At 45.7% G+C, this 26,554-nt stretch overlaps 1 protein-coding gene across 1 annotated transcript in view; it reads right to left on the reverse strand.

Annotated features, from left to right (window-relative positions):
- The window catches only part of SKOR2 (SKI family transcriptional corepressor 2), a 50,984-nt gene extending 38,152 nt beyond the window's left edge, over positions 1–12,832 (reverse strand). The window contains exons 1-2 of the mRNA XM_048850477.2: positions 12,485–12,832; positions 1–1,124 (exon numbers count right to left, since the gene is read on the reverse strand). The exon at positions 1–1,124 is cut by the window's left edge and continues 1,029 nt beyond it. Of these exons, the coding sequence (XP_048706434.2) occupies positions 1–1,124; positions 12,485–12,554 (1,194 nt within the window). The 5' untranslated portion in view covers positions 12,555–12,832. The remainder of the gene's footprint in view (positions 1,125–12,484) is intronic.
- Positions 12,833–26,554: the final 13,722 nt, after the last annotated feature.

A 26,554-nucleotide genomic window follows, 5' to 3' on the forward strand; every position in this document is an offset into this window, starting at 1 on the left:
CTCGCCCGCCGCGCCCTCCTCCTTCTTGTGGCACAGGCCGAAGGCGGCGGCGGGGAAGCCGTAGGGGTGCGGGAAGAGGCCGCCGCAGCCGGGCAGCTTGTGCAGCACGCCGCCGAAGGAGCCCTTGCTGGGCACCGGGATGACCGGGTAGCTCCGCTGGCTCTTGCCGCCGCCCTCCAGCTCCTCGTCCTCCTCGAAGCGGCCCCGCTTCTGCTGCAGCTCCGGCGGCGGCGCCCCCAGCAGGTGCGGGCTCAGCAGCCCGCCGCCCACCACGGCGGCCGCCGCCTTGACCGAGCCCAGCGGGTGGCACTGGGCGGCCGCCGCCGCCGCGCCGGGCTGGGGCGGGGCGGGCGGCAGGGCCCGCTTGCGGCTGCCGCCGTTGAACATGGCCTTGACGTCCTCCCAGGCGAAGACCAGCTCGTCCTGGGGGCTCTTGTCCGTCAGCTTGAGGTGGCGGCGCCAGGAGTTGAAGTTGGCGGCGTCGGGCTGCGTGTACTTGGCCTCCGGCGTGCGGTGGGAGTGGAAGATGAACTTGTTGGGCGAGAAGTACATGCTGCAGTAGCTGCACTTGATGCACTTGGCCCGGGAGCTGTTGTAGCGGGCCGGGATGAAGCTGCCCCGGCAGCCCCAGGCGCACTCGTGAGACACGTCGAAGGCGAAGTTGTCCGGCAGCTTGGGGGGCCGGTTCTCCCCCAGGAAGGACTTGCAGAGCCGCTCCGCCTCCCGCTTGGTGATCATGCCGCAGCGGCGGGAGGAGATGGGCATGGCCCCGGCCCGCCGCAGGATCTCCAGCTGCACCGGGGTGCACTGCACGCAGGTGATGCCCAGCGCCACCCTCCTGTTGTGGATCTCGTTGTAGCTGAAGTTCTTCAGCAGGGTGTTGGAGATCTGCGCCAGGCACAGCCGCTCCTGGCCGTCGATCACCAAAGACACGATGGGGATCCCGTACAAAATCACCTGGCCCACTTGGTTAGGCTTCATGCTGGCGTGGCTGGCTCGCTGCTGGCTCATGGAGTCCGGCTGGTAGGTGTTGGAGGGGGAGGAGAGCAGGATGTCCGTAGGTCCTGGCAGGGGGCTTGTCGCCATCTCTTCAGCGCTCAGCCGCGGGAGTCTTCTGTGGCCCACTGGAAGAGAAAAGAACATGGGTCTGCTGGGGATGGGACAATGAAGCGAGGAAAGGCAAAAAATCACTCCTTTCTGAGGCTTCATACTTCGGGGCAGCCCCTAGAATATTTGTCCTACTGTATTATATAACCGCCATCGCGGGCCAACTCAACCGAAGTCCCTCACTTGAGTTTCTTCTCTCAGGGGCTGGGACACACTTTGGTCTATTGACAAGTGAAGCGGACGGAGGAAAGTTAAATCTTTTGTTAAAAAACGTGGACGCGAAAAGCTTTTCAGACCTGACAAGCGCTTATACACTTATTCCAGTCTAACATGCGCTGGAAAAGTACAAACGTGACATCTAAAAATGGGAGAGACAAGGTAGGTAATATCTTTTATTAGACCAACTTTTGTGAAAGATATTACCTTACCCACCTTGTCTCTCTCATATCCCGGGAACAACAGGGCTACAACACCACATCTAAAAAGGAGTCATTTCACACCCTAGGATTGTTTTCTGCATTCCTACCATACCTTGCACATCTATTGACTTCAGTGGGAGTTCTGAATGGCAAAGCATCTTAATACGTATTTATCCTAAAACGTATTTAATATGACTCGATTGTCCTTAGTCCCAGGTTTAATTCACAATTTTGAATCGAAAGTTTAAATAATTTTCTAACATGAAACGAAATCCACATCACCAACGTCTTACAGTGCGTGGTGGTATTTTTGCAGTGGCAAACGCTGTCTTCAGTCGCTAAAAAGAAAAATGTGGAAAGCTTCTAAACCAAAACGGAAATATTTTAGTTAATTTTGGCGCATCAAATGTTAACTATAGTATCTACTGTGATCAACCAGATGAATCTGGATCGTCATTCCTGAGACCCAAATGCTCCTAAATAGAAGGTGTTTATGATTTGAAACCATTTTCAAATGTTTACCTATTACTGTGTTGACATTAGAAAAGCAATGGGTGTGTAAAGAATGTTACAGAGAAGTGGTTTAAGAATTCGACAAGGTTTCAAGGAAGCCACCCAATTACCACCCACCATCAGCAGAAAATATTGAATTGATTACTTCCGCTCTCTCTGGATGCTATCGGGACGTTTCCTCTATCTTCGAAAGGTTGATAATGCCATCTTTTCAAAGGTCAGTGCTTTAAAAACGCATACATTCCAAGATTTCAGGTTAGGAGAATAGTCAGTTCAGTTAAGAATATTTTCAAAGCAAATAATAGTTAAAATAAGGCGTTAGAATGAATCCTATCAAACCAAACAACAAAAACGCCTCTGGGCAAAACAACTGGGTTTTTTTACCTCTCTTTTTTTTTTTTTTTTTTTCAAAAACCACTATCCTCTCTCCTAAGAAAGCATTGGGTAGTAACAGGGCTAATCAAACCCTACATCAGTTTCTTAAAATTGTCCTTCTCCGACCATCTCAACCTTGCCATTTATATTTAATAAGTTGCAGGTCATATTTATCTCTGATTTGAAAGATCATAATATAATTCTAATTCTGCCTTTGTTTCATATGGCATTGTTACTGTTTTACAATATTGCTCTCTCTGATTCTCAGCTTTCATTAGACGGGTGGCCTTCAGGACTGCTGAACAAACGTAGCACATTCTAACAAGACAGGAACCGAGCTTGTCACCTCGGATGGATCGGATACAATATCTCCAGTGGAGAGAGAGTTAGTTAATAGGCAATGTGAGACAACAGTTATACCTGGTTTCCCTGCACAAACTCTTCAAATAGCTCCCTCATGGACCAGCTAAGATTCTTATCCTCTCGGCTACTATGCTGACATTTACACAGCCATAGACACGGACCTGAATGAGATTAAGTCCAGCTAGACTTTCCTGGTATGATTTTTCAAGGGTTTTGTGGACCAGGCGTTGTTTAAACCAGTGGAAATGATTTAGAAATCACTTCCCCAATCTTCCCCCTTCTGTCCCCCCCACCTCCACAGATGGGGTGGGGGAAGCCATATATAAATAAGATTGAAAAAGGCAATTGGAAGAAAGTAAAAGTTTTGCTCAAGAAAACATCCTATAAAAGGTCCCTAGCACCCTCCCTTTCCCCTGTTAATTTAATGCATAACCTGCCTGCCCCTCTCCTCTACACCCTGAACTTTATGCAGAAAACCTGACCAGAGCTAACCTTGACCCGAACAGGCAGCGAGGATGAAATATTTACCTCCTCAATCACGGTGTTCTGTACATGTGTGTGCTCCTGACCGGCTTCCAGGGGGGACTCAAAAAGGAGAGGGGGCGGGAGGAGCGAGGCAAGAGACATCAAAGCATGTCCTCAAATCGAGCAGGCAAGGAGTCTCGCAAGGTTTCCTCCGCTCATAGGCAGGCTGTCCTCTGCGTGAATGACAGCGGAGAATGGCGGTTGCGGATGGCCAGCCGGATCAGTCCCCCTCCCCCTCCTCCTCCCCCCCCCCCCACCAGCGCGGGTGCTCTCCGCGTGCGAACGGGTCCGCGCCCGGCCGCGGGTGGAGCGCTCGCTGGGGCTCCTTCCCCTCTGTCTCCGAACTCCGGGCGGACCGCGAGGACGACACCCAGTGGGCACGGTGACGTCACCGGCTCCCAGGCACGCCGCATCCAGGGGCTGGCATGCTGCACGGGGCGGGCGGGCGGGCGGTGGGGCCTCGCGGAGCCTTGCAGGGGGTTTCGATGGGGGGCTCGGAGGCGCCTCGCTAGCTGCTGCCTCGGTGCAGCCACGCGCGGCGACCTGCCGCGGCCCCAAACCTGGAAGAACCAGGCATCTCTTCTTCCAGGATTGCGGGGGGAGAGGGGGGCGGGAGGGTCTGTTCTATCCCCCGGTAATGTAATAGCCTCACCAGGCAATCCATTCTGATTATACACAGCAGCGGCTCTTCCAGCTACCCACCTCCCGCTGCTTCCCCAACAGGTGGAGAGAGAGGAGACGCCTCCCCAGCCCCGACAGAGTACGGAGACGTTTTAAAAATTACATCAGAGGACCGATCCCGAGACCCTCACTCCCTTTTTTGCCTGAATAGCAGCATCGAGCCCTGTGGATAATTCCTCTCCGTCCCCTTCTCAAACGTATTTTGAAGAAAACCTGCACAAATACTCGCCAGGCAGACTCTACTCACTCCTAATGTGGGTTGAGTGTAAGATAAGTCTGTAGATTGCCTTGTGTTTAAAACAAGATGCATTGTCCAAATGGGTAGCGAGGTGACCTGTCGGAGCTGGAGATGTCGCGGTTGGTCTTGATAGGGGAATTTCGATCGGAAAGAATCCACATTTAAAATGACTGTAACAAGAATAAATAATCCTTTGTGCGCGATTCTTTAAGTAGCAAATCGACGACATCTCAGACTCTTGATCTGGTGGCAAAACATTTGAACGTAATTTTTGCATGCATCGTTCCTATGTCCCAGCGCCTCGGGACCCCAGAAAGCGATTAGGGCCCAGTGGTACTTGGCAGTGTACAAACAAGCTCAATGGCAGATTTGCCTAAAGAGAGATTTGAATAAAGAGCGCTGGATATTAATCTGTTGTCAATATATTTGCCCCTTAAATGGCCAGAAGTTAGGAGGAAGTATTACACGCATTTTCCCAGAGAGGGAAGAGCATAGAAAGTTTAAACGACATTTAACTTTCAACTATAACTGTTTAAATGTTTAAACCTGTTTAAATGTTTGTGAGTGTTTTAAGCGTTAGCGCTGCCAAGAAACTCCGGGAGGGAGGGAGTCAACTGGAGGATAAAAGCTACCGGTTTGGAAACCTTTTTGCTTGAAGAATGAGGATTACATTACATGGGTGCAATGTAACTTTTCCAAGAGCCGACTCCGATAAGTTCAGGCGCAGGAACTAAAGAACAAACGCAATCGACAGCAATAAACAGGGGACGCCCCAAGCAAACTAAGCAATCTAACGCAAGGAACACAAACACACTGAAAACGAACTTTACGAAGGCTTGTCTTGAAAATGTCCAAAGGAGACTTATTCCCCCCACACACACACGCAAAACTGGCAAAAGAAAGGAAGAAGAAGTAGGTCTTCAACAAGATAGATAAAGTTTGCACTTGTATTTGTCAAGCAGATAATCAGCGCTTTGAACTTCCTGACGAAAGTTAAGATGCTGCCGGTTTTTTCGGCATATCTCAGGGGAAATATTCCATCTAACGGCCCGCGATTTATTCCTCTTATTCTAATTATCAATAATTTCCACCCCGAATCTTGACTCCCCCCCAACCCTTCCCTTTGACTTTAAGGAACTTCTCAGGATTTCGAAATATTTCTCCCCCTTTCCTTCCTGTAGCTTTCCAGGAATGCCTGGCTGTAGCTTAGCTAATGTTCTGATCTCTTTGATGAATGCAGATGTGAGCTTGAAAAGCTGTATGATACGAAACAGATCAGCAGAGCTATCCTCGCGTTGTATGGACAATCGTTCATATGTAGTGGTTCTTCAACACTTCTTCAAAGAGGAAACATTAGAGATTGTCCTCCCTCCCCCCCCCCCAGATTTGTTTTTGAACTGACCAGGTTTCGACTTTGTATTGATAACAGCAACCGGAGACGAGAAGGGGCTTTTCCATTCTAAAGTTTGTCAGGTCCTTGCTAGTAGTGAAAACCTGCAGACTTTCAGGCAAAACCGAATAGCATCTGGCAAACAGATCCAGCTCCGATCCGTTTAAACAGCAGGATGGATCTAGGGCCAAGGGATTGGGTATTTCTAAATATTCCTTAGATTTTTTTTAAAGATTTTTTTGTAAAGATCATGCGAAACATGACAAACCTTTCCGCGTGGTTGTTAATCACTAAAATGATTTTTTAAAGGATCCTGCGCATGCTAAAGAGAGTTGCAGCTTTCCTTTTCGACTCTTAGCATCATTTACCATCAGATATTCCAGAAATATTGAAAACTCTTTTTAATCTTTACCTAGACAGCAGAGCCCTTACAACTCCTGATCCTCGGTAAAACTTTGAAATGCAAAAGCCTGTCTTTATTACAACTTCTGTCACCTTTTATTAAATCCTGGTAGCCCGTACACAGCAATTGTCACAGAGGGACCTCCCCCCCCGCCCCCTTTTCTGATTCTCTTCCATATCGGAGCCTGCTGCTTTCATGTGAGCAATAGCTGCAAGCCTCAGATTGGTGACATTTTAATCAATGCTTCCTAGCCAGACTGACATGAATTTTACACTTCAAAACTCTCCTCCGCGAGCTAATTGATTCAAATTGTTTTATTGGTTAAACCAGTGTCACACATTGTATGATCTATTACCACGCCACGGAGAAATTTCCTCTCCTGTCTTCACTAAATTGGTATTTGATTCCTATATGGTACAGATAGGAAAGGAATGTTATATATACATACACGTATGTATATGTCTGTATTACATATTTGTTCTCTCTCTCTCTCTCTCTCTCTGTGTGTGTATATATATATATATGTGTGTGTGTAGGTGTGTCTATATTACATAGATTATAGATATAAAATGCACACATCATGTAAAATATTTAAGAACAACGCCACTTTGAACAAAAGTAAGAAGAATCACAAAAATGTGATATCCAGTTTAAGGCCTTTCAGTCTCAGGCGAGCCAAATAATTTTGGATGTTGGTATTATTTTTGGTGATTTCTTAGACTGGCTTGCCTATATCTGAAAATCGAGTTATTTAGATTGATATTCTAACAGTAAATTCATAGTCAAAACTGAATATATTTCCTCAAGTGTGTTGCAGCCTGTTTCTGAACAGGTTTTGACAGTAAATTAAAATCGTTTACCTAAAATAACTTCAGAAGAAACCTCTGTCTTTCAGGTACTCGAAGGAAATCTAATGGCAAGGAAATGCAGAGATGGAGATAAACTTCATCCTAGCTCGTGCCTAGGGTTTGCAGCACATACTGAATAAATACACATTCATTTCAATGCCTGGGGATACAAAGCCCCAACTCCCATTAAGGCTAATGGGTGTTAGGCCTGTAAAGCCCGACAATCAAGAGGAAAATCTCGTGCATAATTTGTCAGATCGGCCACCGTTTAGAGGCCCGATTCCTAGAGTCTCTGCTTCAACTTTTGCGTTCTTGTTGGTTCCAAGTTAGATCATTACTTAAAGACGTTTCACTTTATTTTGCCCTTGGATGCTATCCTGCAGCGGCGTAGAAAGGAGGGAAATAGTCCTATAGAAATGCATGTGCATTCACATGTTATCTGAATGCCTCCAGCGCAAGTGCGTCCACACATTTGGACAGCTCTTCAGATTGGTAATAGCTATAACCAGCAAACATCCCTCATGAGCTAAATAATACATCAGGAAATACATATTTAAAAGAGTCTAATTCCGAAAGAGCCTTAGCCAGCGTTTGTATTTAGCGTCTTATATTTTTAAAGAAGATTTTTAAAACGTTTTTTGGTTTTGCTCGGTAGATGGTAATAGCTTCTCCGGAGCCCTTGGGTAACACTTTAGGGCCCCATCGGATAATGTTAGTGCAGGAGCAACGGGTTCTGAAATCCCTGGAAGTTTTCCCTGTTTAAGCGTGGAGGTGCGGATTCACTTCGGAATTTACACCAGTGTACAAATGAGAAGTAATGGCTCTTAAATCAGCGGAGTAACGCCAGGGGAAAACTGGCATACGTGAGAGGAGCATTGCCCAATAACGCCCATTTAAGAAGCATGGCGAGGCGTCCTATTAACCTCGCGGAGCCTTTTAGCCATAATCCAGATTTGCCTGTGGTAACCCTCGTGAAAAGAACCCATGGTGATTCGTGCACGACGCAACGCCATGTGGCGGTTGTGGATTTGCACTGAAAAGAACTAGTCACTGTCCAGACAGGCCTCGCTCAGACGTGGCCCGCTAATGGGCTGGAAGGACTACAGGGTGGGCTTTGCCCGGGCTAACAGATTCGCTTTCTGTTGGGAGCGTCTCTGTCATTGAATTACGCAGCCAAGCAGACTGTCGGTGAGGAGATCCGCTCCCTGACCAAGGAGCTCTACATTCTGGTCTCACTTATACCGGTGTAAGTCCGGAGTAACCTCGGGGAGTCTGGATTTACACCGGTGTAACAGAGAGCAAATCTGGAATCATTCTCCACCTTGAATGTCTTATTTTATAATGAAAGTCGAGGGGTCACCTCACCTCTGAAGGAGGATTGGAAAGGATCCCTGGGCAAACTTCTTCTATCAGCTGTGGACGGAGAAACTCACTCTTTCGCTTGGTCTGCGCCTTCCCCCCTCCCCTTTTCTGCGTAATAATCTGTATATAGCAATCGCTCCTTTAAGTGATTCAAAGAGAAGTGATTCCTGTTCCTTGAGGAATGGCTGATTGAAAGCAACCGTAGAGAAAGGGGAAAGTACCATAGATCCAGCTCAACCCTTCATGTTTACTCCATATCAACCCTCCCTCACAGCTTTTATTTACTCCAGCAGCGTTTATTCCACCAGACATGGCACGAGGAACAAGGTTACCTTGCTGCATTTAAAAGCTACAAAGAAAACCAACCCTTGTGCGCATTCATTACGCGTCCGCCCCCCCCCCCATCCCCATCCCCATCCCAGTGAAACTTGCAGCTATAAGTAATAGGCACACAAGGTGTAATTTCAATTTCATGTACTGAAGCGTGATTTTTTAAATGACTGATGATAATGGTTTTATGTTGGGACTTTTTATTCACACGGAAACCCTCTTAATAGTTGCATTTAAAAAAAACAAACAAACATCTTGTTACTTTAATCGGAAAGCAAAGGGGGCATTTGGAATTGAGATGGTCCCATCTGGAAAACCCCGGAGCTCATTTAGATCACATCACTTCAGGCTTTTGTCTCTGCTCCTGAATAACCTCCTAGCTAGACGCAACAAAAGGGCAGAGATCTAGGTGGAGTTTTCACTGGCGAAAGACGCGTCTAAAAGATGCAGCTGTAATCAGAATCATGGGGAAAGAGGCACGACACGGTCTCTTTCTATTGACACTTATAAAGGCAGGGAACTGACATTTCTGTGGCCGTTGATAGGTCTTCAGTAGGGAGAAGACCCCAGCAACTGCTGACTGCACGTATGGGAGAGGGAATTAATTTAAACGGTATCTTTTGTTGGAGGCAGTTCTTTTAACTTCACAGTTAAATGTGCTTCCAGTCATCGAAGGCAGAGATTGTCATTATTCAAGATATTTGAAAACCTTTGTAAGCATGTCAGAATAGTTCCACTGTAGGCATATTAAAGTGGTATCAGACCAATCAACATTAAACCTGCTGTGCTGGAATTGTATTAAAGGTACAATCTGCTGCTTAGTAGGAGAAACTACACCCTAGGAACAGACTCTTTCTAGGTATCTCTTCTTCACGCTTTTTGGGACCATTATATCTTAAAAACTCAAGTGTCCTGATTTCTATAGCTTTGACTTGCCTATAGAAGTTAATATAGTGGGGGCGGAGGGGGGGAGGGAAAGAGAAGCAAATGCAGATTTAGACATTGGTGAACTTACCTCCAGAAAGTAAACCTCGGCTCTTGATTTTTTAAAAATGCATAAATTAAACCATTCTTTGAAAAATCTGAAACCAGAAACATGTTTGTTTCAAGTTATTTAAAAGAGAAACAAACTGTTACAATTGAAAATGAGGCCTTAGCCAACTGGGGTTGGAGGGAAAGCAAGACCAAACTTTTGAAGAAAATATGGTATGATCATCTGAAAACTCAATGCTGGTAAATAATTAAATTTTGCATCTTTTAGAACCAAGTAACCTTGGGTGTCTTAGAAGCAAATTGTACAAACAGGCAATTAAGAAGAGCACTGAGAGTTTCAGAGGAGATATAATGAACCAACTTTAATTACTATCTTGAAATTAAAAATGTAATATACAGATTTAAATTTATTTTCACCTAAATTGTGTATAAAATTATATGGCTTTTTTTTCCAGGCTAAGAAACGAATTGCCACCAAGCCTGCTACTAAAAAGTCTGAAGTAGTTTCCAAACCCAGTTCCCAGACACACAGTAATAATGATACATTTATCATTACTGATGACCACCCACTGGTTTATTATTGCTTTGTTACAACTATTACAATCAAGAGATTTCTTTATTTACTGTTAACATTCACTTAAAGCTGAATGTTAATGACTCTTCTGAATTCACCAAAGAGAGTTTTCTGTTATATTTCAGGAGTACTTACGTTTTCTGTTTCAGAAATGGAAAATCATAGCATAATAGAAGGCGGAGGGCTAGGCGAATGTGTTGCTCTTGTTTTAGTATTTAAAAGGACATTTTAAAGGATTTGTCAACTCAGATTTTCCACAGAGTTGCAAAAGGGTTAGCATAATGCACCGACTTGGCTGTAGCTAATTATGTAAGTACTTTATTACAGGAGATTCATTCATTATTGATAAATGTTTGCAGTAACTTCCTGCTTTGTAGAGTTGTATTTTAGGAGGAATAAACAACCTGTGGGTACCATGTTTGTTTAGCTTTTACGCTCCTCCATAATTTGAGAGTTCACATTACCCACTTATGGGTCTGTTAAGTCACAATTTGACTCTCATCCACCAAATGTAACTCTGTACTGTTTCATTACCATATTTTCCCCGCACTGTCTTGCTTTCATTATTATGTTAGAAGTTATTTGTCAGGGACCCTATTATACTATAGGGACATTTCCCCCAAAGATTTTATAATATAATGGATTATAGATCACAACTGGACTGCCCATGTTTTAGAAACAGTTGATTAGAAGCCACAATGATATCTGTGCAACAAGCATGCAGTTCGCTTAATGAAGATATTATGCTATATTAGGATAGAGATGTCATTCCTAAAGGCAATGCTACAACAATATTATGAGGGTTTATGGCAACACCAGTGGTTTTTCTTCTTTGTTTTTATACCAACAGATTATTTCTTAGACTTCAAAGTCATTTTACAAGCACAAGGTAAAATCTGCAACATGCTTCACTTTTGTTTCCAAGTGTAGATTCACACGTCAGAAAATATTGTTTATAAACTCTCTCTCACACACAGGCTTTTGACTGGTTGACTTCTCCCTCTTTTCCTCCCCACACACGGATTTCTTTCAGGCCTTTCTCCAATTTAAATACAGATTCAAATTGCCTATTTAAAATAAAAAGCAACCTTCCTCTTTAAGAAAACGGTCCAAGGTCTGCCAGCCACCCGTTCGAGTGAGATAGTCTGGAAACGAATTTACATACAGAATGTCCTGGGATGAAATGAAATGGGCAGAACTACTTTACAATCCACAACAACGCAGCAGGCCTGATTTGGATCAAGTTGGGCTCCGTTTTCAGCCGGCCTTATGCTTTACAATGTCAAGACGCAAAAGGGGCTGGGGTTGGGAGGGGGAGAGAAATACGATATAGTCTCATTTGATTAACATACCGAGAGAACCCATCCGAGGCGGATAATGTCAAGCTGTAGGAAGCACTTGGGATAGGTTAGTAGAGGGCGGGATCCCTAAGTGCAATGGGGGAAGTTGGCTCTTGAGGAACGGGACTGCTGAAGGTGCTGAAAGGACAGCTCCCTACCCGCCCTCTCTTCAATGAGACCTAGCTCCGCAGACCCCAGACGTGGACCCCTGCAGTGCTTCGGAGGGAATGGCGAGCGGTATCCCCTGCCCCCGATTGCCCTCCCTGCCTTTTCCTGTCGGTAAACCATCTCTCAGCAGCCAAGTGAAGTGGTTCCCTTCAGCAGACCCCACGCTTTGGCCCTGCTTACAGCCAGCAGAAGTCTCTCTCTCCCCTTGCGCTTGGCGTCAGGTATTTATGACCAGTGTTAATTGGTCACGAAAAAGAAAACAAAAAAATAAAGAGAGAGAGAAACGAAGCGTTTCGATGCATCTGCAAGTAACAAACGCACGTAGCTCCCGTTCCTATCACTCCCGATCGCTCCGTCTCTCTCGGCCACGCTCCAAACTTGCGAAGAGCGAGAGCCAGGCAGACACCAGTTGAAGACTCGCTGAGCGCACCCAGGCTCAGCGCGGCATTTCTCAGGGGAGCGGCTGCCCGGAGCTTTCGGGAAAGCCCTTGCAAAGGCCTTTGGTTTGTGTTGCAGGTGACTCCAGAGCCCTGTAATCAAGGATTAATTGCCGTAATCAAATAGACCCACTCTCAGCCACGGAGGCTTGAGCAACAAATGACGCACCATCACGCCAGGCTGCGGGTGTGTGTGTGTGTGTGTGTGTCATTATTTGTGCCTTTAAAAATAATAAACATAAAAGTAATTATGATCACAACCGACCCATCAGTCAGAGCGTCACCCTCCAGCAGAGGGAGAGGGTTCGTGGCTTGCGCCAAAGAGGAGTTTTAAGGGAGCCTGTTTCCAATCAGCCGCCTCTCCAGCCCCCCCAGCAAGGGAGAGGGGGTGTAATCGAGGCCGAGGGGTGCTGCTTACCCGTTAGACTCCGCGGCCGGGGACCGTCGCTCCAGCGGCTGTGACAAGCGCCTGGCAGGGACAAGACCATAAGGCATCAGCGCTGGCTCAGGAAGAGGGGCCAGGTCGGACCCGGGTCCCCTCCCCAGCTCATCCTCTGCCCGCTTCTGCTCTTCACAGCGCCGGGAAGTTTTTAGGAGCGCGTCTCCTCTGTCTCTCTCCCCCTCCGGCCTCTTGTGGCTGGGGATCTCGGACGCCTTCTCACAGCCAGGCAGCGCATCGCAAGCCGCAGGCAGATCGCCCTCTCCCCGGGGCTGCTGCTGCTGCCAGCCAGCCAGCCAGCCAGGGCCCCCCTGCCGACCCCACCCAGGAGCCGCTCGGGGTGTCCCTCTGGGACCGGCCGCCGGGCTCTCCGGGGCTGGGCTCCGCCGTCGCCTCTGCGGCGTGTGAAAGCAGCGACTCCACTTCACTCAGCCGAGTGACGGGGCTGGGAAAGGCAGCCCCAAGGGTTCGCCGCTCCCACCAGCGAGTGTCCCACGCCGGCGGCCCGCGCACGGGCGAGTTCAAAGCTGCTAGACAAAGTAAGGAAGGAGGGCGAAGCTCCCCTTCCCTCCTCGACCTCATCTCGCCCCGCCAAGCCCCCTAACTCCATCCTCCTTCCCCTCCTCTTCCTCCTCCAGCCCCCCTCCCCCAGCTTTCACTTCACCCCCCCATATCCCCATCCTCGCCTTCCCTCAGCCCCCAAATCCCTCCGCCTCCCCACACCCTAGCCCTGTTCTCTTCCCAATTTCCCGACCCCGCTCCCTATGCCCCCCGCCCAGTTTAAGTGAATAGAGAAAGAGAAGTTGAATGCACAAACAGATTCTCCACCACGTTAGCAATTCAAAGGGGGGGCTGGGAGTCTCAGCAGGCTGGCAGACCCCTTGGCAACACTCGCCCTACAAACGATCCCTCTGTGGGGGCTAGACTTAAACTATGCTTATTTTTCCTTAAAACGAGCAAGCCCCCCCCTCCACTAATAACTTTCAGAAGAGCTCGGGGGGGGGGGGGCAAACTGCAGTGGTATTGGACCCACAACCTCAGCTCTTTGCTAGGAATACGTCTCCCCCTTTACTTCTCTCCCATCACATTTCTCGTGGCAAGAACAACTCAAAAGTCCCCCCCCCCCAAACTTTCCAGCCTCCTGCGTGTCTATCAAGCACCGCTTGCAATGCAGAATCGGTTCATCCCCGCTCCCCGCCTAGGAAACAGCAGAGAAATCATTAAGTGTTTTATTTTCCCCCAAAGTCGCGTTTTTCATCCGAAGAATTGATTTAGAATATCTTTCCCCTTTCCTAATAAACAGTTCCCATAGATTATTTGACGCGCAGAAGAAGGCGGCTGCTTAAAAAACAAAAAAAACCATAGCCCTAATGAGTTCAATTACAATGTGGTAAACACATTGCCTCTACGCTTTAATTAAGCCTGCTGTCCAATTTTAACTCATTAGTAATTCATTAAGAGAACAGCTTTTAGCTGGCTGAAAGGAAAAGCACTAGGCAGCTTGTGCCGTTGCACACATACCCAAAGGTATTCTGGTAACGTCGCCGTTTGGTGAGTTGAAAGGAGGCGAAAGGAAATATTTTGCTCCGCGATTGTTCCCGTAATTAGAGAACATTTAGCCACGGAAACGCGCTCCGGTGCAGAATTCGACTTGCGCCGCTCCTCGACTACCCTTTGGCCGCCAAATGGGACGTTTATACCTTTGTCCAAGTCAGGATTCACCTGTTGTTGCTTCAAACGCGTAGCCCCTCTTGCGTGGCAGGGTAATAATCACAGCAGAGCAGGGTGTCTTCGACATCAAGGGAGGGGACGGGGACGGGGACGGGGAGCTGGGGGGGGGGGGGAGGCAGAATCAGGCCCACCGTTTGCAACGCGAACATTGAGGGTGCGGGAGATCCTGAAAGTGAAATTGTCCAGAAAGGGCTTATACATAAATAGGGCTCCTGCATTCCTCGGGTGCTTTGGGAAATCTTCCCCAAATTACGAAGTAGGAAGTAAAGGCGTGTGGGATAACCCCGTCCTAAAACAAGTGTTTAGGTGTATAATAAAAAACACCCCCTCTCCAATGCATTTAGTTTTACCTTTCAGGAATAGATCTTTCTGCAGAAAACCCCCCAGAGTTTAGATTGTTCAGAGCCCTTCATAAATTTAATCTAGATATATTTAGGTATAGATAAATGCAGATGTGGATATTAGTTATGGATAGATATAGGTAGATAGATCTAAATGCATCCAGATCTATCTAAGTTCCTGCTTGCTTGTTCTTGGTAGGGTTTATTTCATTTTAATTATGTCTGGGTAAATCTGTAGCTCATTTGGTTAGAAATCCGTTTGTTTCCTGTTGCTAGAACAGACTCTAATTTGAAGTGATTTGATCACAGAAATGTACAATTGCAACCCTTTTTTTTTTATCCTGGGGGACCTAAATATATCATCTGTTTATTGTGCTTTAATCAATGATAGGTTTGCAGCCAAAGAGCAATATACTGATGTCTTGTTAAAAAATGAAGAAAGCATTTACTGAGAGACAAGGGTTAGTTCAATTTAAAACGTATCTGGAACAAGAAATGGGGGAAACTGACCCCGTGCAGCGTTTGGTATTGTGCGGGAAGAAGTGAATCTGCTCACTACAGGACCCGATCCGGCATTCCAGATTCTTGTTGAGTTGAATGGGAGTTTGGGGAATAGATGGAGGATCGCCTGGTGAGTTCCTATAAAGGAGATTAATGTCAGGGTTTTCACAAGGTGATCTAAACTGCCTACTTCGCTACCTCCTCACAGGAGTTTGCTGCGATAACTGTTCTTCTTAGTTAATATATAGATATTCACAGTATCTGTCCTGTATGGGTGTATATAGGTGTGTGTGTGTGTGTGTGTGCAACACAGGCTGAGCAGCCTTTGAACGGGACACAAACTAAAATGGCACATCCCCTCCACATCACCTCCAAGACGTTGCTTTCTCTAACGATAGCCGCCTCGATGCGCTCTGCTTCTAACGGATTCGAGCAACCAGCCAGCATGGAAGAGGATAGGAAGTTTAGCAACTGGTTGGTAAATTTCAGGCACGCTGCAAGTTCAAATGCGCTCAATCTCTTTTCTTGTGGATACTTGCGGGGTCTAATTCCGCAGCCCCTCTTTGGGGGGCTGTACTGTGTCGTATCCTTGGGGGTCAGAGTGAACATCCCTTAGGGTAAAATGGATGTATATTATTTTGCCTATATGATCAATTCCACCCCAGCCTTGTAATCACAGAAACCAGCTTAGCCTTCAAAGGACAGTATGATTTCACAGCTTAGGCAATTAGTGCTCCGGCAACCTGGACAGGTGAGATTTCCGGGGAGCCCTAGATGACATACTCTGGTTTGTATTATTGTTTATATGAACGCTCTGTAAACAAGATGCCCACGCACTGAAAGTAAGGTCCACACCGAAGCCGCGAAAGGCAGACTCTTTAGAGAACTAGCTAGCTTGCTACGGCAGTGCTCGGTGGCTTAGTTACCCAAAGTGCTCAGCCCCTTGTCTGTCTCCTCCTGACAGCACGTGGGACCCTGGACAAACGGTAGTTGGTACTCGATCCCACTCCTAGCTCTAGAGTCTAATCAGAACGGAATGTGGAGCCTATAATGCGGGTTGTTAGTACCCATTCGGGTGTGCGCTCCTTTTCCAGCTGTTCCACAGCAGAAACAAGGTCCTCAGCACCATACAAGTTTGATGCGATTGTTATTTTTGTCGCTGGTTTAGCATGCAGCACGTTTCAGGCAGGAGGCATGTTGCCCTGGCTGGCTTTCCAGCCCCAGCATAGCGTGTGGGCCCGTTTACACAGGACTATTTGCTGTTTAAACAGCAAGGTGTTTTACTTGGCTCTGTGAAGTTCAGCTTCTTGATGAACCTAGAACGGTGCTCAGAAAGAAGCGGAGCCGGATCCCATTGAAAGTAGTGGCAAAACTTCCAGGGAGGAACAAGCACTTAAACTGCATTCATAATAACAAATACTTATTATCCAGCAGCACCCAGATGTGCCCCTTGGAGATCTAGGCCCCATTGTGCTAGGTGCTGTATTGATCTAAATCCAATGTGAATCTTTCCCTCAATCTCTGCAACAATATCCGAAGTCCTAAACAGGAACATAGGAAAATAGGAATTGCTAAAGTGGATCAGGCCCAAGGTCCATCTAGTCCAGTGTTTTTCAAACTGGGTACGCATACCCCTAGGGGCCCGTGAGCTCTCCTCAAGGGGTAGCCAATAAAAATCCTGTGATGGCAGACAACACATTTTATTTAGAGGTTTTGAAACTGTGGGGTGCACCCCCTTAGGAAGGCATGGAGGAACGTTGGGGGGAAGGGGTGACATCACCAGGTGGCTTGGGCCATCCCCATGCCACCTTCACCCCGTGACTCACCTTAGTGGGCCACCCAGCCTGTCTGGGGTGAGGGGGCGGGGGGAATGCAACAAAAATTGGAACTCAAAGTGGGGGCTCAGCTCAAAAAGTTTGAATTTTTGAGCTCCAATTTTTGGTTGTGCCCCTCCCTCCCCCCAGACAGGCTGGATGGCCTGCTGAGGTGAGTCAGGGGGTGGAGGTAGTCCTCCCTTCCCACGCCCTGGTCATACCGTCTTCCTCCATGCCCTGGCCCCACCGTTTGAAAACCTCTAGAAGCTGTTGCTAATGGAAGCAGAAATCTGGGGTGGGGTGGGGTGGAGGGAGCACATGACCCCACATGCCCCCTCTGCCTATCTTAGATGGGGGTACATGGTCAACTACATTATTTGGAAAGGGGTACACAGCCTAAAAAGTTTGAAAATCACTGATCTAGTCCAATGTCCACTTCCCAATAGTGGCCAGCACCAGATGCTTCAGAGGAAGGCGCAAGAAATCCTGAAGAAGGCAGTTCTGGGATAACCTGCCCGTAGAGAAAGTTCCAATATTTACGCTTCTAAATCACCCAAGTGCTTTGGAAAATCCTCTCCATTGTTTAAAAAGAGTTTCAATCTCTTTAACAACAGCAATCAAGTGGTGTGGAGAGGGGCGAGAGAAGAGAAGGTTTCAAGCCCAATCCTAAAAAGCGATCTCAGTCATTCTGGTTGGTAGTTTTGCTGAGGCTGGCATAAATTTATCCACAACAATTACACCGCTCCCTTGACTTTTTCAAATCACTCATCTGAAATGTAGAGTGAATGATCACTTTGCTTCTCTTGTTGAAATCAATGATGTTAAAAATGGTCTTGTGGGCTGAGGCTCAGGTTGATATTGTTCTTGGTCAAGCAGTATTGAGAGTGATTCTGGGCATGTTTCAAAAGGCTGACTCCCTAGACCAGCAATAGTTAGAACAGTGTGATCTATACAGGAATTAGAGCCGGAGCTCTCTTGGATATAGAGGCATGATCCAATGCCCATTGAAGCCAATGGGAAGACTCTCACTGGGTATGGGGTCAGGCTGTGGGAGACAAGCCTACCTTTCCCCCCACCCCACAGTGTCCCCTCTACTTTGGAATTCATTCCTGCTTTGGTCTGAAATAGCTAGAATCTGTTGACCTTCATCCCATCTCTTTGAACAGGGCATTGGGGGGGGGGGGAGAACCATGGGACTCAGATGTTTACTTCCCCACCAAGGGACTGGAAGGACAGGGATTGCTGGTTTGCCAATATGTGTTTGTTTGGTGTACTGTGTGAGACTGGCTGCTGCTTTTGTTTTGGAGTTATGGACAATATTGTTAATTGATGGCCAGGCACCTAGAACTTGGAATAGGAGTCTGTGTAATAAATCAAGAAATCAATCTTGCTTGCCTGGCTCATGTGAATAGTCTCATTCACTTCAATGGGGCTACCCATGTAAGTAGGGTGAGCAGGATTTGGCCCATAGAAAGTAATCACACATCTAAAGTATCCTGAAAGTAGTCTGTATGAGAGAGGTGTGGTCTAGTGCCATGAATACACAAATGGGCACCAGGAACTCCCGAGTTCTTCTCCCACCTCTACCATTGAATTGCTGTGTGGGCTTGGAGAAAGTCATCAATGGCAAATCTTTTCAAAGGTGAGTGCTTAAAAAGGTAGTTTCTTAAATAAAAATGGCTTGATTTTGAGAAGTTGACAGGAATTTCATATTGCAAGTTATCTATCCATCTATCTATCCTGAGTACCTGTGAAAATCAAGCCATTTTCGCTTAGGATTCCAAATATGGATTTAGGAATTTAACTTTAGACACCCAAGTTTGAAAAATGCGGTCTTTCTCTTTCTATGCCTTAGCTTCCATATCTGTAAAATGGTGATAATAAAATTTTACCGAGTGGTATCTCACAGGAGTATTATGAGAAATAGTTACTATTTGTAAGGCACATTGAAGCTGGAAAGTGCTGAATATTTTGCTGAAAAATATTGATACTATTGGTTCCTAACGAGTATCCTAGCTATTGAACTTTATATATGTCCTCGGGTGCTGAAGCACATGTATGGTGTATTGGACCAACCAGGGTTTGGATGCTCTGTACTGGCAATGCAGAAGCAGAACGCAGTGGGAGAAACGTGCACTTTTCTTTTCCCTTTAATGTCTTGACTTGTGGTGCAATTGAAAATAAATAGGCAAAAGTACCATTAACATGTGATAGAGAATGACACCCGACTGCTAATAAAAAAAAAAGGGACCCAGTATTATTCTATGGACTATTTCATGTCCACTGAAGTTAATGGAAAGACTCTCATTGGGAGTGGGGGAGGTTTAGATTGGATATTAGGAAAAAATTTTTCACTAGGAGGGTGGTGAAACACTGGAATGCGTTACCTAGGGAGGTGGTAGAATCTCCTTCCTTAGGGGTTTTTAAGGTCAGGCTTGACAAAGCCCTGGCTGGGATGATTTAACTGGGAATTGGTCCTGCTTCGAGCAGGGGGTTGGACTAGATGACCTTCTGGGATCCCTTCCAACCCTGATATTCTATGATTCTATGATTCATTGACTTTTGTGGATCTGGATCAGATCCATGTATCCATGCTATTCCTCTGAGTCATTCTAGTGAATATTGGAAATGTGTGTTAATAGATAAGGTGATCGGTGCTATATAAAATCAAGATAGATAGAACCATTTGCTCTCATGAAACTCAATGGCTCACTATGATTGATGGATGATTGATTTAAGTAAATCAGTCTGTCTCTTTAGTAGAGCGATGGAGATTTAGGGGTCGATTTGTGGCAGATAGCCACAGCCCCACATTGAGGGTGGTGCAGAGCAGCATTGGCCCAGGGGGAGCACTGGAGCCTTTATGGTCTCCGGCAGTCACAATGCCTCCAGGAGCTCCTCAGGAGCACTGGGGAAGGATACCTGCTGTACCAGCCTCATGAGGTTGCAGTGTCTGTTTCGCTCTGTGCTGGGTCCACTTTCCCCCGTCTCCCCTTCCCTGGCTTCTTTATAAAGGTAACAGCAGCACTGGCCCCCTGTGATCCTTCTCTGGATGCAAGGATGTTTGCCACGCCTGGGCCCGATGCAGGAGGAGCAGGGTATTATGTATTGTATTGTATTATTATTCAAAAGGCTGACTCCCTAGATGAGCAATAGTTAGAACAGTGCGATCTATACAGGAATTAGAGCCGGAGCTAATCTAATGCCCATTGAAGCCAATGGAAAGACTTCAATGAATTTTATTTCTGTTACTGAGGCATGGAGGAACCTTGTCATGGACTAGCCAGTGTGCTAAGCATTGTACATACACAGAGCAAGAAGACAGTCCCTGCCCTAAAGGGCTCACAATCTAAGTAAAGAGACACGAGATGGATATAGACGAATGAGGAAAGGAGGCAATATTGATCAGCATGAAAGGCGGTGATCTCTGCACACTAGCAGCCCAACTGTGTTTTTACACCTCTCCTGCCCATGTGCATTTAAGCAGGGCTGGGCACAGGAGAGCTTTTGAAAACAGTTGTGGATCATATTAAAAAAAATCAGAGTAATTTTCAGGGTGAGTTGGTAACAACCATCTTCTGTCTTTATCCTTAACTCAGTGAAATTGGAGTTGCATGCACGCATTTCTTTTTAATGAGATTAGTACCCCACCCATGGTAAGCTCATGATTTTAAGATCCATCCGTCCATCTAGTCATTCCTTTTGTAAGATTAATGTATCTGAACCATTTAAAAAAATGTACGTACACCAGAATCTGTCTAGAATGTTTCTCAAATATCGGGCTATTGCACATTGTTATGGCAGAGATTATAAAAAAATGCAACTTCCCTCCCACTCACCAGAATGCCAGGCCGAATAATGGAAACACGGAGATAAATCACACGTTTGCATTATGCATGAAATAATCTGACATACATAATTTTAATACCACATTATTAACTCTAAAACAAGCACTTACCTGCATTGCTGATTGGCTGGCACACATACTGAGTCTATCTGGTTAGTTCGAGAGGAGAGACGTATTTAATATTGCAGAAAGGCTTGTGCTAGGTTCATGTGGATGGAGAGAGCTCTTCAAAGGAGTGACCATTCCCTATATCCTAGTGTTGCCACCTCCACTGCTATTGCAACTGCTAGTGCTTTTACTACCATCTTATTGTTACAGTTACGGTTACTATTAGTATTGTAATACTACTGCTGTCGTCACCCCCCCCCACTACTACTACAGTATTCCTACCACTGCCAAGCTGCTCCTACTACGACTATTATCACCCCGCCTAAGATTCTACTATTACTACTGCTGTCCCTGGGCTGCTACTACTTTAACTGCTCTTACCACCACCACCATCACTACTTCCATCCCAATTACTTTACTGCCACTCCAGCTACTACTAACCCACCCACTGACGCTACTATATTACTACCACTGCCTGCCACGACTTCTGCAAGTACCACTGCTGCCCCCATGTGCTACTACTACCCCCTGCTATTACTGCTACCCTTACCACAGCAATGACTACTGTTGCCCCACGCTGCTACTATTACACCTACTATTACCACCCCATTGTTACTGCTGCTCCTTTCACCTTGTGCTGCTCCTACTACTACAATTAATACTACCACCCATCTATTACTACTACCACCTATTGGCTGCTATTGCTACAACTGCCAGCGCCCCTCTACTACTACTACTACTACTACTACTACTACCTAGGTGCTGCTGCTACAGCTGCTACTAGCACCTTTCTACTACTACTATGCATGTACTACTTCTACTGCCATCCTTCTACTACTTCTGCCTATGTGCTGCTACAATTACTATGGCCACCTTTCTACAACTATTACCTAGGTGCTGGTACTACTACTAATATTCCTCCCCATCACTACTACCTTTGTGTCGCTACTACTATAACTACCCTCTACAACTACCACGTATGTGCTGCTACTACTACGAGTACCAGCCACTACCACTTAATTACTACTACTTCTATGACTACTACCACGATCACCGCTATTGCAACTATTACTATCATTTCTCTACCACCACCAGAACTGCTATTACTTCAGCTATTGCAACTGCTGCTGCTGGCAGCTTATACTTAACGCTTACATTTTCAAAGCAGTGCACATGGTCATTGAGAGTTCCTGGCAAACCTAGAGAGACCTAGCATCGTCTTCAAAGCATGTACAGGGAGAAGCTGATGTGATGCAAATACAGAGTGAAGTACATGGAGCTCTACAAGTAGAGAGACAGATGCTATTGTTGCAGGTCAACTAGTGATGCAGGAAGTTGGGAAATTCATGGGCTTGGACAGGCAAAATTCCCCATATAGATCCTTAGATGAATCAGAATGTTACCTATCTTCCCTGGTACTTAGCCTACCATGGACATTGGTGTAAGGACTCTCCTGTTTCCTCCTGTCTATTCAGACCCCTTAGCTCAGTAGTTGGGCAAATACATGGACATGCCTGTGCCAGGGAATTAAACATTAAGGATGAAATACTGGCCCCAATGAAGTAAATGACAAAACTCCCATTGACTTCAGTGGAAGCCAGGATTTCACCCTACAGGTTCTGGTCTAAAATATTTGGTTTTTACTGCCTGTCTTTTCCTTGGATCTTCTAAAAGGCAGAACTGTGTGTAGACTGCCTGCCATTCAGAACATCTTCCCATGAGAATAGATATTTGTAGCCAGCCCCTTGCTCAACTGCTCTTCTGTGCATTTTGATTCATGTTCTGGAGTTTCTCTTTCTGGGATTTCGAGTTTAGGAAGCAGTACGCTTGGCTTTTGGGAGCAGGGACCCAGCGAGTGTCTCGCATTCCTCGAAAGATGTTTCAGGAGAAGCACTGATGGGCTCTGCAAAGAGTCCAGTCATCTAAACAAGGGCTCCTTACCTGAAAGAACAAAAAAGGTTCGTGTGTGTGGGTGGCAAGGACAGGGGATAACTGTATGGCAAGAAGAAAAGGAGTACTAGTGGCACCTTAGAGACTAACCGATTTATTTGAGCGTAAGCTTTCATGAGCTACAGCTCAAAGCTTATGCTCAAATAAATTGGTTAGTCTCTAAGGTGCCACTAGTACTCCTTTTCTTTTTGCGAATACAGACTAACACGGCTGCTACTCTGAAACCTTTGTGGCAAGGTAATTTATCAACTGCTCGGTTCTCTGAGCATGGAACTCAAGAGTAGGAAGGATTCTCTTATTTCAAAACCCTCCTTTAAACTCTTCTTTGCTGTGATCCCTACAAAACACTTGACCACGGTTAGGCTAGTGGTGTGCCGAGACGACTGCCTGTCATGCTGACCAATATTGCCTTTTTGTTTCCTTGTACTACCCCATCTGCTTATATTGTATCATCTTTTGTCTCTTGACTTATATTTAGACTGTAAGTTCTCAGGGTTAGGGACCATCCTTTAGTTCTGTGTTTGTGCAGCGGCTAGCACAATGCGGGCCTGGTCCCTGGCTAGAGATAGCAATAATAATGATAAATTCCCGTTTGACCATGAGAGAAAATGGAACAAACCCGAGCGCTGACAATGCACAAGCATTCTGGGGGTTTGGTTCTCCTTTACATGACTGTGTGTAATTCATATTAGTTTTTGTGGGCTTCGCACACATGTACTGAGAGGCAATTAGACCCCCTAGTTCACAGTCATCTAAAGTCCTGGAGTAATCTGATGGTTTCTTAACATGTAGAAGAAGAGAATTGCCTCATCTTTGGGCTGATGAGCCTGATGCTGCCTCTTAAAAATGCTTTTAAATGCTGCTGGCTTTTCACTGCTTATTCTTGAGCAGTGGATCCAGGGCCACATTCTAGAGCTCTGCTTAATAACGTGAGGAAAATCAATCAGTGTTATCCTTGTGTTTTTATTTCTGTGATGCTGCCCGGACCAATGTCTGCCTTTGTTACCTGTCAGTTGAATGATAATCACAAACAGGAGCTGATGGTTACAATTTAAGTTCCTGGGCCAAATTCATCCTTGATGTAACTCCATTGAGGTCATGGAGGTATTTGGTTGTCTGATTTTTTTTTTTTAATATAAAATGTGTAGCTGATCTTTATTTTTTTTTTTTTTGGTAAGTGCTTTGAAATTGAAGGAATTATAATGGTGTAAGCTGGATACAAAGCAGATGCTATGTAAATGCACAGCCATACACACACATTCACAAAGTTCTGCCAATGCACGTCAGTTTTGACCGGCAATGTGTACACATATAGACCTATTTAAAACCAAAAGTCTTCCCATGGGGCTAAACTGAATAGAGTATTCACAGCACCTCAATAATTTCTGTTACAATGTTAAAGTGATGTAGATTCTGAAGAGATCTACCTGGTAATTATTGGTATGTAAGTAACAGCTCCCTCCCCCAACAGATTAGAAACAGAGGGGATCAGGCAAAAAGATAATGAAAAGACATAAATTAGCTAAGAGTTGGAGTGTGTAGAAAATATAAGAAAATGAAGGAGGTGTCCTCTGCCTTTGGCCTGCTTGTGTCACAGCAGCAGGAGAAACATGAGTAGACCTGAGTGGTAATTTCCTTCCATATGAATGTTATGTTTTGTACAGAGGGAATGGTCTGTGTTCATCGCCAGTCTTAAGCTCATGAAAACATGATATTACTTCTGCAGGGCATCCCCTTGCCGCCTCAATCTTGCTACAAATAAATTGCTTAGTAGTTTCTTTGCTGCCAGTCCACCACCTCCATGGGGCACCACTGCATCTTCTCAGAAGAGTTACAAAGCTGATGATGCTGACTTAAACAATGCAGAAGTTCATTTCATAATTCTTCCATGCAGCTGGCATAAAGTTCTGGCTGAGGTGAGGAGAGAGACATTAACTAGTGTGAGATGCTGGTCTCCAGCAGAAGATATTATGTCTTGCCTAACAAGGAAAGCCCATTAACACCAGACAAACTAGTGTGGAATATTAAAAAGAACAAAAGACTTCATTGTTTACTCCCTCCCGCCCCCACCACATGAAGATGAGTCATACATGTGAATTCCTCCTGTCAGCTGAGTTTGCTGCTCAAAGCACAAGGGGCCAGAGAAGAAGGAAATAAAAACCCCAAACAAGAAGGAAGTAGATCTCTATGCTGCTTGGACTCTGAGGGGCAAGATTTTCTAGGCATAAGGGAGAGAACCCCAGTGCTTAGCCTGTGTTAGCCCTAAAGGACATATAAAGTTTGTTTATTATATAAGCTTTATTACCTTCTGAAATTTAAGATTGTAACTTGTGTGTGTATGTTTACCTGCTTTAAACTTGCAAATAACTCTCGTTTCCTTTTCCTGTTTAATAAATCTTCGGATAGTTTATTATAGGATTGGCTACATGTGTTGTCTTTGGTGAGAGATCTAAAGTGCAATTGACCTGAGGTAAGTGTCTGGTCCATTGGGACTGGGAATAACCTGAATACTGCTGTGATTTGTGGTGTAAGGGACCATCTATCACAAAGACAGGCAAGACAGGGTGGCAAGACAGATCAGAGTACCCAAGGGGACTGTCTGTGACTCCACATTAAGGCTGTTCTAGTGTCTGAGGAGCTTACATTTGACAATTGGTTGGTGAAATCTCAGTAGAGCACTCACAACCAATTTGGAGTTTGTGTCCTGCTTCCTTACAGTCTGCCCTGAGGCGGGTGCTCATGCTCTTGAGCCACAGCAAGACAGCTTATCACTGACAATGAGTCGTGGTGACACTAAACCACGAGTGTTGCAAAGGAATGTTAGGGCATTTTGTGGCTCTCTGAGGTGGAAGTTTCTGATACAGATGGACCAAACACAGCACCATTTGGTTACCTTGGCTTTTCAGGGTCAATGCTTGTGATATTTGGAGGGCCTTCTGCTCTCTTCAGGAGGGGAGAACTCTGCCAATCTTGATTATCGGGGAGTAATGGGTAGCTAATATGCATGCTTTTTCTCAAAAAAGGCATCAAAGTATCCCTTTGGGGCAAGCATCTTGCTTGTCTTTTCCTTCAAGCAGCAGTGGGGCCAGAAAAATTATTTACCATGCTGCTGTTGTTGCCTGGCCCCTTGGCTCTGGGGCTACGCATCCCCACTCCCAAGAGTGCATCATGTCAGTGGGCACCCTCCTTTGCTAAAAGAAAAGGAGTACTTGTGGCACCTTAGAGACTAACCAATTTATTTGAGCATAAGCTTTTGTGAGCTACAGCTCACTTCATCAGATGCATACTGTGGAAAGTGTAGAAGATCTTTTTATACACACAAAGCTAGTTAGATCTGCTGGCTTTTATGACTTTTCCCATTATGATTACCTTGGTTCCAGAAAGTTTTAAACCCATTCAGAATTCAATCCAGCTTTATCGACATCTATAGTTTTGCCAAACAGTTAAACTGAAACAGGCAGCATGAATTTCAATTAATCAATATTCATTTAAAACTGGACACCCACATGTAAGCATACTTTCTCCCTGCCAATGGGTAAAAAGGCTAAACAATCAATCCACACTTGTATTTAAACTCCCCAACTGTATATTCAAAATCCTCCGCATAAGGCAAAAGTGAAGTTTTGAATAAGACAACACGTGACTTCTGTTATGTTGTTATTAATAATTCATGATTCACTTAATAACACAGTACGACTCTGATCCAAAGCCCATTGAAGTCAATGGAAATCTTTCCAGGGTGCTCAGTGGGCAATGG

This window comes from Caretta caretta, chromosome 5 (assembly GCF_965140235.1).
Source record: "Caretta caretta isolate rCarCar2 chromosome 5, rCarCar1.hap1, whole genome shotgun sequence".
In the NCBI taxonomy this organism is placed as follows: Eukaryota; Metazoa; Chordata; order Testudines; family Cheloniidae; genus Caretta; species Caretta caretta.